At 41.2% G+C, this 16,014-nt stretch overlaps 1 protein-coding gene across 3 annotated transcripts; it reads left to right on the forward strand.

Moving 5' to 3' along the window:
- The first annotated feature begins 1,780 nt into the window (after nucleotides 1-1,780).
- Nucleotides 1,781-13,114, forward strand: LOC128087744 (serpin B12-like). 3 transcript variants are annotated; one of them, XM_052697614.1, is made up of 8 exons: nucleotides 1,781-2,061; nucleotides 6,340-6,525; nucleotides 7,919-8,032; nucleotides 8,386-8,517; nucleotides 8,986-9,103; nucleotides 10,215-10,357; nucleotides 12,029-12,199; nucleotides 12,297-13,114. In XM_052697614.1, exons 2-8 carry the CDS (start codon nucleotides 6,358-6,360, stop codon nucleotides 12,699-12,701), a joined length of 1,251 nt encoding a protein of 416 aa, XP_052553574.1. In that variant the 5' UTR covers nucleotides 1,781-2,061; nucleotides 6,340-6,357; the 3' UTR covers nucleotides 12,702-13,114. The 3 variants fall into 3 exon arrangements, with proteins under 3 accessions (XP_052553574.1, XP_052553576.1, XP_052553575.1); XM_052697616.1 differs by lacking the exon at nucleotides 12,029-12,199; XM_052697615.1 differs by lacking the exon at nucleotides 1,781-2,061 and having other exon boundaries at nucleotides 6,299-6,525.
- The last annotated feature ends 2,900 nt before the right edge of the window (nucleotides 13,115-16,014 follow it).

A 16,014-nucleotide genomic window follows, 5' to 3' on the forward strand; every position in this document is an offset into this window, starting at 1 on the left:
GCAGTTGCAAACTACAGTGTGATGCAGTCTAGTCATCTCATCTCTTGCTTAGCTGCACAGTCATTGCCCACTTCCTGTTCCCAGCACTTTATAGAAGAGAACTGGTACATCTGAATGTTTTGCAGTAGCAGGAATTGTCTTGGGGGATGAGCAGCTGGTTTTGAAACTTGAAAAACTCTGCACACAAGCGATTGGCCTGGCTGGAAAAGCAGTGCAGTTTGGAACCTTGGATATTTTACAAGAGCAAGTGTAGAGTCCTACACCTGGAGAGCAATGACTACAGGTACCAGTGCGGGTTAGGGGCTGAGCTGCTGGTGAGGAGCTCTGCAGAGAACCTCAGTGTCCTGGTGGGCAACAGGTTGGCCATGAGCCAGCAGCACACCTTTGTGGCCCAGAAAGCCAAAGGTATCCTGGGGTGCATTAAGAAATGTGCGGCCAGCAGGTTGAGGGAGGCGATCCTCTGCTCTGGTGAAGCCGCATCTGGAGTGCTGTGTCCATTTCTGGGCTCCTCAGTTCGAGAAAGTCAGAGAGTTACTGGGGAGAGAGTCCAGCAGAAGGCCACAAAGATGACTGGGGTCCTGGATCATCTCCCTTATGAGACAAGATTGAGAAACCTTGGACTGTTCAGTCTGGAGAAGAGAAGCTGAAAGGAGATCATATCAGTGATTACAAATACTTAAAGGGCAGAAGTCAAGTGAATGGGGCCATGAGCAAAAGTCCTATACCAACAAGAGGAAGTACTTCTCTACCTTGAGTGTGACAGAGCACTTGAACAGGCTGCCTGAAGAGGTTGTGGAGTCTCCTTCTCTGGAAATACTCAAAACTCGCCTGGATGCTTTCCTGTGCAACCTGCTCAAGGGAGCTTCTGTAGCAGTGAGTTGGACTCAGTGAACTCCAGAGGTCTCTTCCAACCTTTACTATTCCTAATGGCCTAGAAAGGTCAGAATTTGCACATATGGTACAATGTTCTGAGGCAAAGTAGTGAAGCAGATTGCAAACAAGTTCTAAGGGGATATACAGAGCAAATCAGAGAAATGAGTGGAGGAATGATGTCAGTATAAGAGGCAGGGAGAAAGCACAGTTTGGAAGAAGTAAAGTAGTGAAAGGTATTAAAAAAAGGCATTGAAAAATGGCTAGGACTCATAAAAGCAGCAGAAGAAAAGATGAAGAATGAAATGGGAAAGGCAATATACAGAAAGAAAGAAAAAGATAGAGGCATAAACAAATGACTGAAAGTCTTTAGAAATACATGGAAAGGAAAAGCAAACAACAAAGTGAGTGCAAAGGGAACAGAAAAGAAGTGAAAAGGAGGAGTATATTACTGAGGAGATCTGATACTGTGTGCAGCTTTGTGCTTTCCATCTCTTTCTTTGCATCTCACTGCATGCTGGGGACATAACACCACGTGATAAGCCTCTCTTGGACTCTTATTCTTAGCTCCAGTGATTTAAAGGAATACCCCCTGGGTGGGGATTCCTGTTACAAATCAAGGAAATCTTCTTACTCTAATTAAAACTCTTCCTCACGCAGAAAGCTGGCTCTGTACCTGAACAAATACTCACTACCTGTAGGCAACATAAAACTCATTCATTTCTTATTCATTTGCTGTATCTCTGCAAGCTAGCTCAGCTCTGAATAAGGGATCTCTAAATCCTAGCAAGAAGCCTGCACACTCCAGTGTCCAAGTCCTGACACCACCAAATTCAAAAGGAACTACACACAGCACTACAGCCATGGATCTCCAGTGTTAATGCTGTTTTACAGCTAAGGATGACTTGGCTTTGCAGTCAGGAGATGTTTTTAGGAGCCTCCCGCCAAACTAGTTGGGCAGCTTTGAGAGAAGTGCTGTTAGCACATTGCTAGATATAGGTTTCCTGGTCTTCAGCAGGAAACTGCAGGATGACATTTGCATGAAATTACAACGTGCTGCCTTTATCAACAATTGGCTAGAGACCGAATTTTCCCACAAGAGAGTGGAAGAAATTTGTAATAGAGTATACACAGGAAGGTGCTCCAGAGCTCAGCTGTTGTGTTCCTCATTTAACCTCTTTGGGCAAGAAGGTAAACATTATTTTTTTACTCAAAAATAACTTGTCTTTTTTTTTTTTTTTTTGGCAGATCCAGGTCAGCCTAAAAGTTGATAAAGTAAACTTCATGTTTACAGATGGCGCAAAGGGGGAGGTACTTTCACAGGCTGGACAATGCAAAACACACTGCTAAAATTTGGGTGGTCTTCAGGGAGGTGGTCTTCTCTAGGGTGAAGCTGGGAATTTAGGAACACAGGCCCAAAGCTATGGATCCAAAGATGCCTGCCTAAATTCCTCAGACTTTTGACTGAAATTTCCCTAGGTCTTCTCTGCCTGCTTGGAGAGCTACAACTGCCACAGAGTGAGCAGCTTATATCACATGCAGATGCTTTTCTTCCTACATCTCCAGAAGGGTCAAAGGGCTGTTTTAGAACAGCCCAACTCTAAAAAAATGGGCTTTATGAAAAGCAATGATGCAGATCATCTGGGTAATTAGTATTAACCAAGAACTAATAGAAACAGGTTAATTTTACTTCTTCACTCGGGTTTCCATGGCACAAGGAAAAGCCTTGAAATGTTCACTAGACAAGAGAGGGCATGCACCTCTTTGGTTGCGTGCTTGGGTGTTTCCTCTGCACCCTGGTTTCTGCTGCCAGGATTGTTTATGTTCTTAACAATAGGAAGGGTGGAGTATTCTTCAAATTTTGTTTTGGTAATGAGGATGCTTCACTATCAACATATTTGCTCCTGGCTTTGGCAGTGGTGTTCAAAAATTTGCTGAGAAGTTTATGTAACTACACATTGGCATAACAAATAGCTTGCTACTGTATGGCCAGTATACATCCCTGCCTGTTCAAGTAGGAGTAATCAGCCTAGAAAGAAGCAGAAAAGATACATCCTGGAGGTACTGATGCAAAATAATAGAACCAGTCAGGAAAAGCCCTTTCCTGTATAAAACCAGCAGCATGAGGGGCTAAGTTGCTTGGGAGATGGACTTAGCAACATTTCTCTTGTAAAGATATTTTGCACTGAAATGTATTGGGTTTTAACTTAAAGCACATTGCTTTAGAAATGCCTTGTGTTGCACGGGGAAAATCATAATTTCTGTGTTAAAGGAAATTTCATTTTTCTTATGTGTTGTGTCCCTTTAACTCCAAAATGCCACAGAAACACTTCAAGAAGTTTTCGTATGAGTGGTCATGAAAAATAAGAAATTAACTTCTACCACCTATAGATTTTTCATGTCAGGGCCCTGTATTATCTGTCACATTCTCCTTTTCAAGGACAGACACATATCATTTCTGCCAATTCTCTCTTTCTTTGCTTACGAGAAATAAATGTACATTAAGGCACTTAAATGAGAAGAGTAAGTATGCAATCGGAATTAGCATGCAGTATCAGGGAAAACAGGTTCCTTCTTGCTTTCCCTTTCTACATATAGAATTGCCTTACAAACCAGGCTACCACTCTTCCAGCATCCACATCTTATTGACTGCCTCCTCCCTCTGACTGTATAATGTAACATACTACATCTATTAATTAAAGTGGCTTTAAGTGCAGCTTCTCATTCTTCGAGAAATTTTGCCTTGATTTCACCTTTAGCCTAAAACAAGCTCTACAGAGAGAGCAAAGCATGAATAGCTATAGAAAAGGAGCATTTTTCACTTCACAGAGCCATGGAAACAATTTGTTATCTTTACAAGGCTTCTGGTATAGAGTGGTTTCTCCAGAAAGAGGCTCTTTTCCTGGGTAGCTCCTTGCTCACATATAACAACACTCCAGACTGTGTTAACAGATACTGAGCCATCATGCAAAATATTCCCTTCATCAGCCATAAAACCACAGCCCTGCCTGCTGCCTCTGCACAATTGCTAATGTTCTGTGCAAACAGTATGTCTGGGGCAGAACAACAGCTGTGATCTTCCTGGAACACTTCTTTTGATCTTATATTTTCTCTCCTTCCCACTCCAAGATCTTTTAAAAGTACCATTTCCATTTGTTGTTCAACATCTAGATGTTCTCCAAGCTACTCTGTCCATGTGGTGGCTCCTAAACTTTCACCAACAAATGATTACAGAGATCATAAGCATGGCTTAACGATGTGGAATCATACCTACACATACTCCCTCCCCAAATATCCATTAAGAAAGTTCACTAAATCCTTTGGTTCCCTAGTAAAAACGTTCCTTCTCCAGCCCACGCCCCTTCTCTCTCCACTGTTGCTTTGCATTTCTGGGGCAGCCCTGTAAATAGCTCACATGAAGCCATGGAATTGGGAGTAGTGGCTGTACCTGGATATCACTCTGAAGACAGTCTGATGCTTTTTCTAAAGGCATGGACACCTCTGTATGCCAGATGTTTGCATTTAAAACCTGCTTCCAGCTCTTATGCTCTCTCTTTTTTGTGCTTGGTGGTTGGTTCTTTCCCTGTGGGTTGGGGTGGAGGTGCCTCCCTTCTGATGAGGAAGTTCATTAGCTCCTGTTGTCTCCCCGATGCTTTCTGAGGTCTGGACACACCTACAACATGCATACTGACCTACATTCATAGTAAACAACTTCTCAGATCCATTTTAGATCTTTCAACAGCTAAAGGTGGAGCAAAACAAACTTTAACACGAAATAAGTGCTGAGTTTTGTTTTCAGAAGGTTGTGAATAATAGCTAACAAGGGTGGAAGAAAAGAGAAATGATTACTGCAACGTGTCTTTCTTGTGGTAAGATGACTGCCCATTTATGTCAGCCCTTCATATGAAGTACTACTGGACTTCAAGGTGAAACAAGTGTCTTAGAATGAAACACATGAACTTTTTATTTCAAGATAGGTAAAAGGAAAGAAATGCCTGCACTCACCACATATCAGCCCCTTCATATATTCAGCAACTTGACTTTCCTGTCAATCTATCTTAGGCTAAGCCTTTTTTCTTGGGGGCTGAGTTAATTCCCATTGTCTGGCACTTGCTGCAAGCTAAGCTGCTTACACAGACAACTTGCTGCACTTCAGTCATAGCAACTTTTTACATCCTGGTAACTTTTTGTGCCTGAGCCCCTGCTTCTCATGAAAGTTCCTGCCTGTCTCATACCTGAATGAGATGCACAGTGTGCTCTTCATCTTTGCAGTCCATGCAGGACACTGAGTAGTTCTTGTCCTAAAATAGGCTGAAAGCTAGAGCCACCATGATCTGAGCACTTTCTTTCCACACTGTGCTATGTATTTTCCCCTAAATAAAATATCTTTCTGGAACACAGGCCATAGTTACTTATGTCTGCAAACAGCCAAGAGCATATGCTTTGTTTTTCTTACATTTGTTCTGGTGTGCTGTCCAGAACATCCCTTGTTTGATGCTAAAATTGACATGGTTTTTTTTAATGGTATCATATTTTGAAAAAAGCTTGAGTACTTCACTGCTAACCACACAAGAGCTTTACAGTTATTTCCCTAAAGAACTGATAAGGGCTTCTTAAAAGCCCATTTTTTTTTCAGATTACATTCTTCATGAAAAGACCAAGCTAAAACTTCATCCCAAATTCTTCTTACTGGAGTGGATTTAATGATCCACAGGAAAGGCATCAGACTGTTGTATTTCCAGTACAAGAGAAAAGAATGAGACAGATCTTGTCCTACCATTGAACAGGAAGCTTGCAGGCTTTCTGGGGCTGCTGAGCTATTGCTCTGTTGGGAAATTACGATTGCTTATACATTCTGACTCAGGGGTTCCTATCAAATCAATGAGGAGACATGAAGTATACTGCAAACTGTTCATGTTTCCACAGGCACCATAGCTGTTTACATTCCTTCTTCATACATGAAAATAATTACTAGCAATTTTATTTTAATAAACCTCTTGTTTGAATCCTTCGCACCACAGCTCAGATTTCCAGATGTAGTTAGATGCCTGGGTAGTTTCTGTCACCCTGGTCTATCACTAATCATGTTACAAGAGGAAAGAGTTGATATGATGACATACGTTAAACTAGTTTGTAGAAGGAAATCCACAGCTGACAGTAAGAACAAGTAAGTTGGACCACAGGAAACTCTCTTTTGGAAGAAATCAGATACATTGTGTGATAAGATGGAAAAACAATTCTAAGGAATTCCCATATGGTATGAGTATTGGGGCCCCTTTCCAGATCCTGCAGTATCCACGTGAACTGACAGATGTGTGCAAAACTGGCTATTTCAAACTCAGAATTCAGCACATTTCTATTATTTAGCAACCAACTGTGGGATAATTTAGGGCAGAGAGATATTTCGCAGTGTGACACAGCTAAGCAATCAACCGATTCATATTTTTTCCTTTCCCTTTTTGCTCCCAGTAAGCTGCAGGCTTCACAATGGACTCCATTTCTAGAATGATTACTGAGTTTAGCCTTGATCTCTACAATAAAGTCAACAGAACCACAGAATGCCAAAACATTGTCTTCTCTCCAATGAGCATCTCTACCTCCCTGGGCCTAATCCTTTTAGGGGCACGAAACAACACAGCCACTCAGATAGAAAATGTAAGTACTGCTGAAACGTTCTGAGATGCTTCCACACAGCTTGCTGTTTCCCCAGTGGCGACGCTGGGCTTTGCAGCACAACATGTGCACTTAGGAAACAAGGATAAACACAAGCTCAGCTGCTGCCTTGAGAACAGTGTTTGGTGTGCTGTGATATCCCTGCTCCTTTATCACTTGTGACATCCAAATGATACAAAACATCTCACCTACAGAGCACACAGGGCCTGGGGGTACAGGGAGGGCATGCAGAAGTCTGTTCCTCTGGTCACTACACCTTTTACTCCCTGCAGCATAAGCTGCATGTTCTGAGATCTTTATTTCTTTTCTTATTTGTTTCTGAGAGCAATAACCGACCAATACTCCTAAGGTACATGTAGCATAAGACAGTAGCCAGCTCCAGCTGTATCCTGGTAGATCTTCATCCATCATGTTACAATACTGCCATAGGTCAGCTGCTGCCAAGGGAGATGCATTCTCCTTATGCAGTTCTGAGGGACTCTTGCTTAGTTTAGGAAAGCAAAGGAGATCAAGCACTCTCAAAAAAAGAGCTTAATTGTTTGTATGCTTCAACAATATCACTATGGAGAAGCATTCCAAAATTTTTCAGTGAGATATCTGCACGTTGGAAACAAGGTTCAATTTCCATCAAGAGCACTATGACTTTGATACGTTTCCTGAGCTGATACAATTATTAAGAATGATTGCATAAAGCTAGTTTTGATGCTTGCAAGCAAAATATTTTTGCCTCTTTGCCTGAAGCAACTTTTCATTTTGAAATTTAAGGCAACTATAGCAATAAAAATACAAATCAAATACAAAAAATATTGAGGTACTGGAAAGTAGCATTTTGGGGGACTAAAAGTTTTTCTTGGTTCACTAATATAGGAATGTGAATTTGAATATGGATATTGGACAAATTCAATTCTGACCTTCCAGTCTGAGTGCAGCTGAGAAAGTATGAAGGGAAAATACACAAAGAGAGCTTATAGGCAGGAGGAGAACCTTTTTACCAACTTTTTACAGTCTGATAGTGGTGGAACAAGGGGGAATGGCTTCAAGCTAAAAGAGAGGAAACTTAGGTGAGATGTTAGGCATATATTCTTCACACAGAGGGTGGTGAGGCACTGGCACAGGCTTCCAGAGAAGCTGTGGTGCTCCATCCCTAGATGCTCCAGGCCAGGTTGGATGGGGCCCTGGGCAGCCCGAGCTGGTGGTGGCAGCCCTGCCTACAGCACTGGGTTGGGACTGGGTGGGCTTTGAGGTCCCTTCCAACCCAAACCTTTCTATGACATCTTTAATAAATCTACATCATTTATCCAGTAAATCCAGTAAATCTTTCAAACAAGGAGAACGCCTTTATCCCAGTTAAAGAGTTTGACCTCTTCAACTGCAGGTTCTCCATGTCACCAATGCTGCAGGAACTACAAGCCTTGAATCTGAACTTGAAGGTGCAGTCCCAGAAAACAAGTCTGAACTAAGCCAGGAAAGAGAATCTTCCTCCTCTCTGGTATGTCTTCCGTAGTACAAGAGCCTTTCTTTCACTCCACCATAGCCTTCTAGTTGTAAAACACCACAGTCTGCCACTGGAGGGAGTCAAGATCCCATGCACAACGTCTGCCTGGTCCACTGTGCCTCATAGAAGGTGTTATCTTGTTATCGGCCAAGTCTTCCATACAGTCAAGTCCGAAGCCCACACCAGAAGGAAGATCAGGCAACAAAGGCTACAAAGCTTAGATTAACTGAATTTAAATATAATTACAATGGGAGCTAGCCCTACATTGCAATCTAACGAGGATGCAAATTAACAACCAAAGCTGTACTGAGGAACCTTTGTAACTGGTGTATTTGAAATATTCCTAGTGTAACACAGATGGGAATCTTAACCACGAAGCATTCCATGCACTGCTTTTACAACTACAAAACCTTGGTAAAGACTACGTTTTAAGCCTGGCTAACAACCTCTTTATCCAACAAGGATTTGAACCGAATCAGGTAAGAGAACTGTACCTTGTAACCTCTGTGGCACTGACCCCCAGCTTTCCAGTAAGCATATGCACCGCTCTTGTCCCTTCATGTGTATTTTTGAGTTTTGGAGGTGCTTCTTGGAGTCGTATCTCTTGCGGTTGCTGGGAAAGAGACACAAGTATCAGCTTTAATTATTTATGTTTTTTTTTTTTTAAAAAAAACAAAACAAAAAAAAAAACCTTTCACTTTTGACATGTCTACATTCAGCCAGAAGTGTGGTTATAGCAAAAAATGGCCTATTCAAGCTGTCTGCAAGCTGCCTCTGGGATCTCTCTCTATTAACAGCTTTGTATTGCTGTTTTTTTCCTCTTTTGTTTTATTCAGTCAAGACCACCCTCATAATTTCTGAAACATTTCTGAATTATTGACTTCACTGTAAAGAGAATAAGCTCTGAACAAGTTTGGCTAATCCACAATCTTTATTCTGCTTTACAGAAGTATCTAACGTGCAGTAAGGAACTATACAGAGCAGCCCTTGAAACACTGGACTTTCAAAGGGCTCTTGAAGCAAGCAGGCTAAAAATTAATGATTGGGTTGAAAGCGAGACACAAGGTAAAACAAAGCAGAACTGTAGCTGTGCTATCTTCTCCCTCTTCCAGTGCTCCTTCAAAAAGAATTCAGCATACGATAAGCCTTGTTCATGTTTCTCGGATTCTTATGCCTTTCAAAGATTGCTTTTCCCATTCATTCCTTACAGTCATCTATCAGCTAAACTATTTTGTTGTTGCACACGGCCATACTCCTACCCACACACCTAGCAAGATGGCTGCAACAGTACCTTTAAGGGTTAATTAGATTAATTGCTTTTGTAAATAGCCAACGCTGCAGGTACGGGAAAGTGGGGGATGGAAGTTATGAGCTTCACAGTGGGTCTGGGAACAGCATAGCAGAGAGAGCAGACACCTCAGGACCTGGTCATACACAGAGCAATGTTAACTAAGACGAGTGATGTGCCCTCTAGCGAAATTCACTATTACAAGTAACAACCAACCAGCTCTTGCCCTTTACAGGCACATAGGGGTCATTGGCTTTTTCCCTGATTAAACTGAACATGAAATATGCCACTTCAATTTTGTCAGAGCTGCAACATCAGCAGGGTGAAAATCTTATAAATTTTCCATGTGAACTTAAGCCAGAACTTAGTGAGGGATGGATGAATAGATTTGAAGGCTCCTGATTTCTTAGTGGTCATATCCTGACCAAACCTATCCTTGGCTGACAGAGCAGCTTGTGACTAACTTGGGAAAGAGCTGAAACCACCATTGCTGTGTGCCTGTTTAAAGCCTCTGCACTTGGGAAATCCTACCTCAACCTCTGTACAGGAAAAAAACTGTAAAGGGACAGACGCCCTCATGTAAACTGAAACAGAGGATTAATGGTGCTGCCCTTTTCACTGTGGACAGGTGCCACCTGGCACATTCATTTTGCCGCTGTTGGCTAATTTGATGACCCTGTGCCCCTTCCTCTCCCAAACAGGCCAGTACTAGGTAACGTGCTGAGAAATTTGCCATTTCTTTACTTGTATTGTCCCTGTTCTGTGAAGAAACAAAGAGTTGAATTTCTATTGTACTTCAAAGCTAAGTTCACAAACAAGTAACTGAGTCTCAATCCAGAGTCTTAATAACAACTAATAAATACCTCTGTTTTCCAAAATTTCCTCCAGGTAAAATCAAGGAACTTTTTGCTCCAGGAGTGATTGACTCACACGCCATTCTGGTGCTGGTGAATGTGATCTACTTCAAAGCATCCTGGGAACACAAGTTTGAGGAGAAAAATACAGTACAGAGAGATTTTAAACTGAATCAGGTATATATGCATTCTTTAAGTCTTAGCATGATTTACCCTAGAATAAACATAATACAGAAATGCAAAACTGGGGGCTTTCAGCTGTGCTGTGAGAAAGGCATGGGTGTGCTGGGAACTAAACCTTTTCCTCCTGTTGGGTAGAGATAGCAGGAAAGCTTTCCCAAGAAAACCATAATCCTTACTGGAAAGGAAATGTGCAAGTCTCAGAAGCTGCAACAACTCAGCATTTTGTTTCAGTAGCTGGCAAACCCAAAGCATTAGCCCTGATCAGCACTTTTGAACCTAACAGTCACTAAGGGCAGTTGTCATGGATAGAAGCCAACTGCAAAGATCTAATTTCACACAGGCCCTATGGGGCCATCCTGGATTTTGTGCATCCCATACATTTTAGCATGAGCTTTGCAACAGATGGGTTAAGCCAAACCAACCAAAAAATGAAGCCAGATATTAACAAGCCACATGCATGAAAATGGAATTTCAAACAGGAAAAATCCTCACAGAGTATTTTGGTTTATTTCTATTATCTGCAATGCTTAAAATATATATTTTTTAATGTTTTAATTTTGATTGCTTTTTCCCACCATACTTATAAAATTGAAGTTCTCACTGCTTAACCAAGATACAGTCAACATAGCTGCAAAAAGTTCTTTAACCACCACATTAATCCAAGCTCTGTACAGCTTAAGTCTAACAAATATCCTCAAAAAAGATGATCTAAACCATTTTATTTCATTTAATACAGTTTTGTCTTCATTCCATATGCTTTGCCTACGTTACATTAAAGAATGAAACCACCAAATAAAATGAACCCACAAAGAATACAGATTTAGCTCTGATCTGAAGTTGAAGAGCTCTGTATAGGAAAAACTGACTTCTAAGTGTTTCTTATCTATCAAAAGAAAAGGTCAGAATGACATATGTTGCTAGTTATAGGGTTGTATGACAATTATTTAAGAAACAGGTAAGAAAGTGTAATTTTGGTCTCTTCAGTTTTTGACTTGAAATATGTCTTTGAATATGAACACTGAAAATGGACTATATGTAGGAACATTCGGAGCACTGCTGCAGTCGCAGAAACCAGATTGGAAGAAGCTGCATATACTTTTTTTCATGCACTTATTAATGCTGTTCTCTACTAAAATTCTTGGGCTGATTTAGCAAGTAAGAAGTTAGCTAACAGTGAAATGAATCTTGAGCACCTACACAAGATTTGAACAAAATTACCACAAAGCAAAGCGAGGATTAGATGACCTAGAAGAACATGCCTGAGATAGAGTGGTTATCATTTTGCTCTTACTCTCTCTATTGCTTCCTGCCTGAAACATCTACCTGATAAATGACAACCTGATTACTGCAGTCCTACTATTACTTTATTCCATTCCAAACCAGAGAATGCAAATTTCATCAGCACCAGTTTGTTTGGCTGCAGAGTAATGCCATTAAACCATTTCACTATCTGATTAGTTGCAGGGAAATTCGTTTTATTTTGTCCCCCAGAGAATTATCCTCTTTACACGTGAATGGCAAAACTTATGTGCTATGTCTCACTGTATGAGCAACAAAATAAAGAAAAATATTTAGCTTCATAACAATTACTGCTGACACTGCACCTGAAGTTTAAACATTAAGGACTGTATTGCTTATGTGATCATTCCAATTTCTTTTAAATAGAATGAGAGAAAGCCAGTGCAGATGATGTATCAGAAAGGCACGTTTAAATTAGGCTATATTGAGGAGCTGGGAACTCAAGTGCTTGAACTCCCTTATGCTCAGAAGTCGCTGAGCATGATCATCCTGCTGCCAGGAGACACAGCAGATGGATCTACCACTGGGCTGGAACAGGTAAGGCTCAGGACTGTGGCTACGACAGACTGAAAGCTGGTTGTCTGAGTTGAAGCTGGGCAAAAAATCTAAACTTGTTAATTCCCCCATCTTCTAGACTGAAAGCACAATGACCTATGAGAATTTAATGCTGTGGTTCTCTTCTGAACACATGTTTGAGACAACGGTAGAGGTGTACCTGCCCCGATTCAAGCTTGAAGACACCTTTAACCTCAATGAGGTACTAAAAGCAATGGGAATGACCGACATCTTCACTGAATCCAAAGCTGATCTTTCTGCACTGTCATCTGGGGAATCCCTGGTGTTGTCAAACATTGTCCATAAGGCTTATGTGGAAGTCAATGAGGAGGGCACTACAGCAGCAGCTGCTACAGGAGCTACCATTGTGAGGAGATCCCTCCCCCTCATAGAGGTGTTTATGGCTGACCATCCTTTCTTATTCTTTATTAGGCACAACCCCACTAATGCCATTCTTTTCTTTGGTAAATTCTGCTCACCTTAAAAATCAGGGCCATCTTCTAGCATTGAGATAAAAACCTGGATGAGAAGCACAAATACTATTTTTCCCCCTACGCCTTCATAATCCTATGAATGATTGTAGACCAAAGTAATCATTGCAACCAATTTAGCATAGAACCATCAATTGAACACCCTCCTGTTATGAGGCCTCCTTGAAAGGCAAATATTGATCTGAATCCAAAACAGGAGTACACTTTCCTTTAACCTGACCGGATATCAGGAACATTTTGTTTCCTCAAGGCGTACATACACTCCTGTATAGCCTACAGTTCTCTAGCATAGCCATGTAATGTAGTACACTATTTGCCTGGCAAAGGTGGAATTTGTGTGCTGCTACTTGAGGAGAACTGTTTGTAACAATTTTCAGTAACTGTCAGTAAAACTGGAGTATTTTTATTTTCTATGGAGTTTCTGACTTCCTGCCAGGTGGGTCTAGCAGAAAGGGGCTTTGGAGATGCTTTATACTTACACATACTCTATTTGTGGCAAATCCTTTGCACAGTGGAGATCTCACTTTAATAACTCTCTTTCCAGTAGCAGCAGTCATCAAGCAAGCAGAAAATAATTATTTACAGCAAACTCATGTATTCACTGACAACTGTACAACTTCCCCCACTCCCCCCCATGACGTATGCTGGATCTATCCTTGTGCTATATAAAAAGTTTGTGCTAGAAGCAGCTTTGGTTTCATTTGTTTATTTAGATATAAGCCTGCATCTGCAGTACCATCTCATTCATCAACTGGAAGATGGATAGAATATGACATGTACCCCTTTCACAAACTCTTGATTTTTTTCCACAAGTTTTGTTCTCAGTGCTCAGTTTTGAGTGCTGTTTTTTTTTTTGTTTTTTTTTTTTTTTTGTTTGTTTGTTTTTTCATGGTAGCAACAGTAGGAACACTCAATATTATGCCTCATGAACACGCCTAGTAAGAGAGTTGATTACAACAGCAATGGAGTATGTGGGAAGGCAAGATTTTGACCCTCTTTTTACAGGACTTCTTGGCATTCATTTTTGAAAAATAAACCCACCCTTAAAGAATCACAGCATGGTTGATGTTGCAAGGGACCTCAGGAGGACATCTTGCCTAACTCACCTGCTCAGGTAGAGTTACCTACAGCACATTGCCCAGGACCACATCCAGAGGACTTCTGAAAATCTCCAAGCACAGAGACTTCACAACCTCTCTGGACAGCCTTTTCTATGTTCCCATAATTTTGAACACCACCAAAGAGAACTTTGTATTCATAATGTCTGCAGGAATGGGATGTGAAAGCATTTCTTTCTAAAGATTAATTACTTACATAGTGGAGAAATCGGTTTTCTTCCTTGAGTTCTGCTTTCTGGTGAAGCTTAATGATCTGAGATGTATTTATACAGGTACACATGTCTCTCCAGTCCTGAGGAATGAAAAAAAAAGTTTTGAGAAGGGCAATGTAAGCAATAGAAATCAGTCAAACATTACATGGAAAAATGCTTTTGTCTGTGAAACAATCAGAGAAAAACAGAATTAGCAGCTGACTGATAGACATAACTGCTAAGCTGCTGGTTTAACATGAGCAATATCTCCTTCATGGAGTTCTATGTGAGGTTTAACTAACATTTGCAACTTGTGCTTTGTGACCTACAGAAAGACAAGTATACATTAGCCATTACTCATATAATTGAGTGTAAAGCACCATAAAGTAATTAGCAATTAGCACAGTTTATGTACCAAAAGTTACCTGGGGCTCTTTGGATAAGAAAGTCTAGGCATGAAGTTCAAGCAAGAACAGGCAGGAGTAGGATAACAATATTCAAAGAACTTGCTCTTATTGTCTGATCTGAAGGCACTGTACAGCATAAGCAGTACTTCTCCAAATTGTGACCATGTTTCCATTCTGAAGGCTGACAGCACAGACTGCCTACTAAGCTACTTTTTATTACCTCCAGGTGTCATTAGTTGGTATTTACATATCCTGGGGAAGTTCTGAGTACCACAACTTCAAACATCAATCCTACTTCTGCAACAACAGGAATAGAGATTTCTGTGATGGAGAGTTGAATAATGCAATGTATTGCTCCAGTTATTGGAGGAGATGGCTCTAGATGATATATCTAGAGTGAAATTAAGACACAAAGACAAATGTTGTTCAGCTAGTTTATTACAAATTCTAAGCAGTTAAGGAATGTGGGAAAGATGGCAAAGTTAGCAACAATAAAGGTAGGAATTCTAACAGACTGGCTATAGAGGAGGAATAGTCACCACTATGGACCTAGCAGTGTACCTCAATTGGCCTGCAGGCCAGTCAGAGACATCTCACTGATCTGCACAGCTGCAGTTCAATGGAGAACTTTCTGTGTTCTACCACTGAACTCCTCAGGTTTTATCCTCTTCATTCTGCTCTCATGCACCTCCAGTTGCTCAGAACCAATGGCACATTCACCTCCTCCGGGTGAGCAGCTGTTGATTGTGTAGTAATCACACAGCTGCCACCTGGCAGGCTGTTGGGCATGTGTACTGACTTAATGGAAGGGAACTTTCAAGGACATCTAGTCCACCTCCCTTCCACTGAACAGGTACCTACAGTTAGATCAAGTTATTCAGAGCCCCATTCAGCCTCCTCAGTGTCTAGGGGAAAGGGCTTCTACTACATCTCAGAGCAGCATGTTCCAGTGCCTCACAATCCTAACTGTAAAGGAGTTTTTCTTTATATCCAAGCCAAATATCCATTCTTTTAGTTTGAAGTTATTTCCTCTTGCCCTCTTACAACAGACCTTACTAAAGAATCCATCTCCTTCCTTCTGGGAGCTCCCTTTAGATACTGAAAGGCTCTTCTCTGGTCACCAAACTAAGTAGCACCAGCTCTCAGCCCATCCTCATAAAATAAGCATTTGTACAATCAACAAATACACAATTAGCAGAGTACCATGGCTAGGTGAATATTTTACAGATCATATAACTTGAAGGATCATCACAGTGGAAAGAGAAAGTAAATGAAAACGCTCACCTGTCTCCTAGGATTGCAGAAACACTCCAAAGGGAGAAATTTCCAGAAAGAACCATTCCTCACTGGCAGTCAGCCTTAAATGGGGTCTAGGAGAGGTGCAGCCAGGCTCTACCCCTTCTGGTCACACAGCTGAATTGCCTTCACCTGTGCTCCTGCAGCTGACTCAGTGCTCGCTTCAGGTGCTCAATCAGTGGTTCAAGCTGTGATTCAACAGTTCCCATACTGCATTCCATCCCTTGAATTATTTTTGTGGCCCTCTGCTGGACTCGCTCCAACAGGTCCACAACTCCTCAGTATTGAGGAGTC

Source organism: Tympanuchus pallidicinctus, unplaced genomic scaffold (assembly GCF_026119805.1).
Source record: "Tympanuchus pallidicinctus isolate F22 unplaced genomic scaffold, pur_lepc_1.0 scaffold31, whole genome shotgun sequence".
NCBI lineage: Eukaryota > Metazoa > Chordata > Aves > Galliformes > Phasianidae > Tympanuchus > Tympanuchus pallidicinctus.

Excerpts from the sequence above, each read along its gene's own strand:
- LOC128087744 (XM_052697614.1), top strand. The coding sequence starts at position 6,358 with ATGGACTCCATTTCTAGAATGATTACTGAGTTTAGCCTTGATCTCTAC. Across the intron at positions 8,033-8,385 it reads GAGAATCTTCCTCCTCTCTG|TGTAACACAGATGGGAATCT; the intron begins GTATGTCTTCCG and ends AAATATTCCTAG. Across the intron at positions 8,518-8,985 it reads AAGGATTTGAACCGAATCAG|AAGTATCTAACGTGCAGTAA; the intron begins GTAAGAGAACTG and ends TCTGCTTTACAG.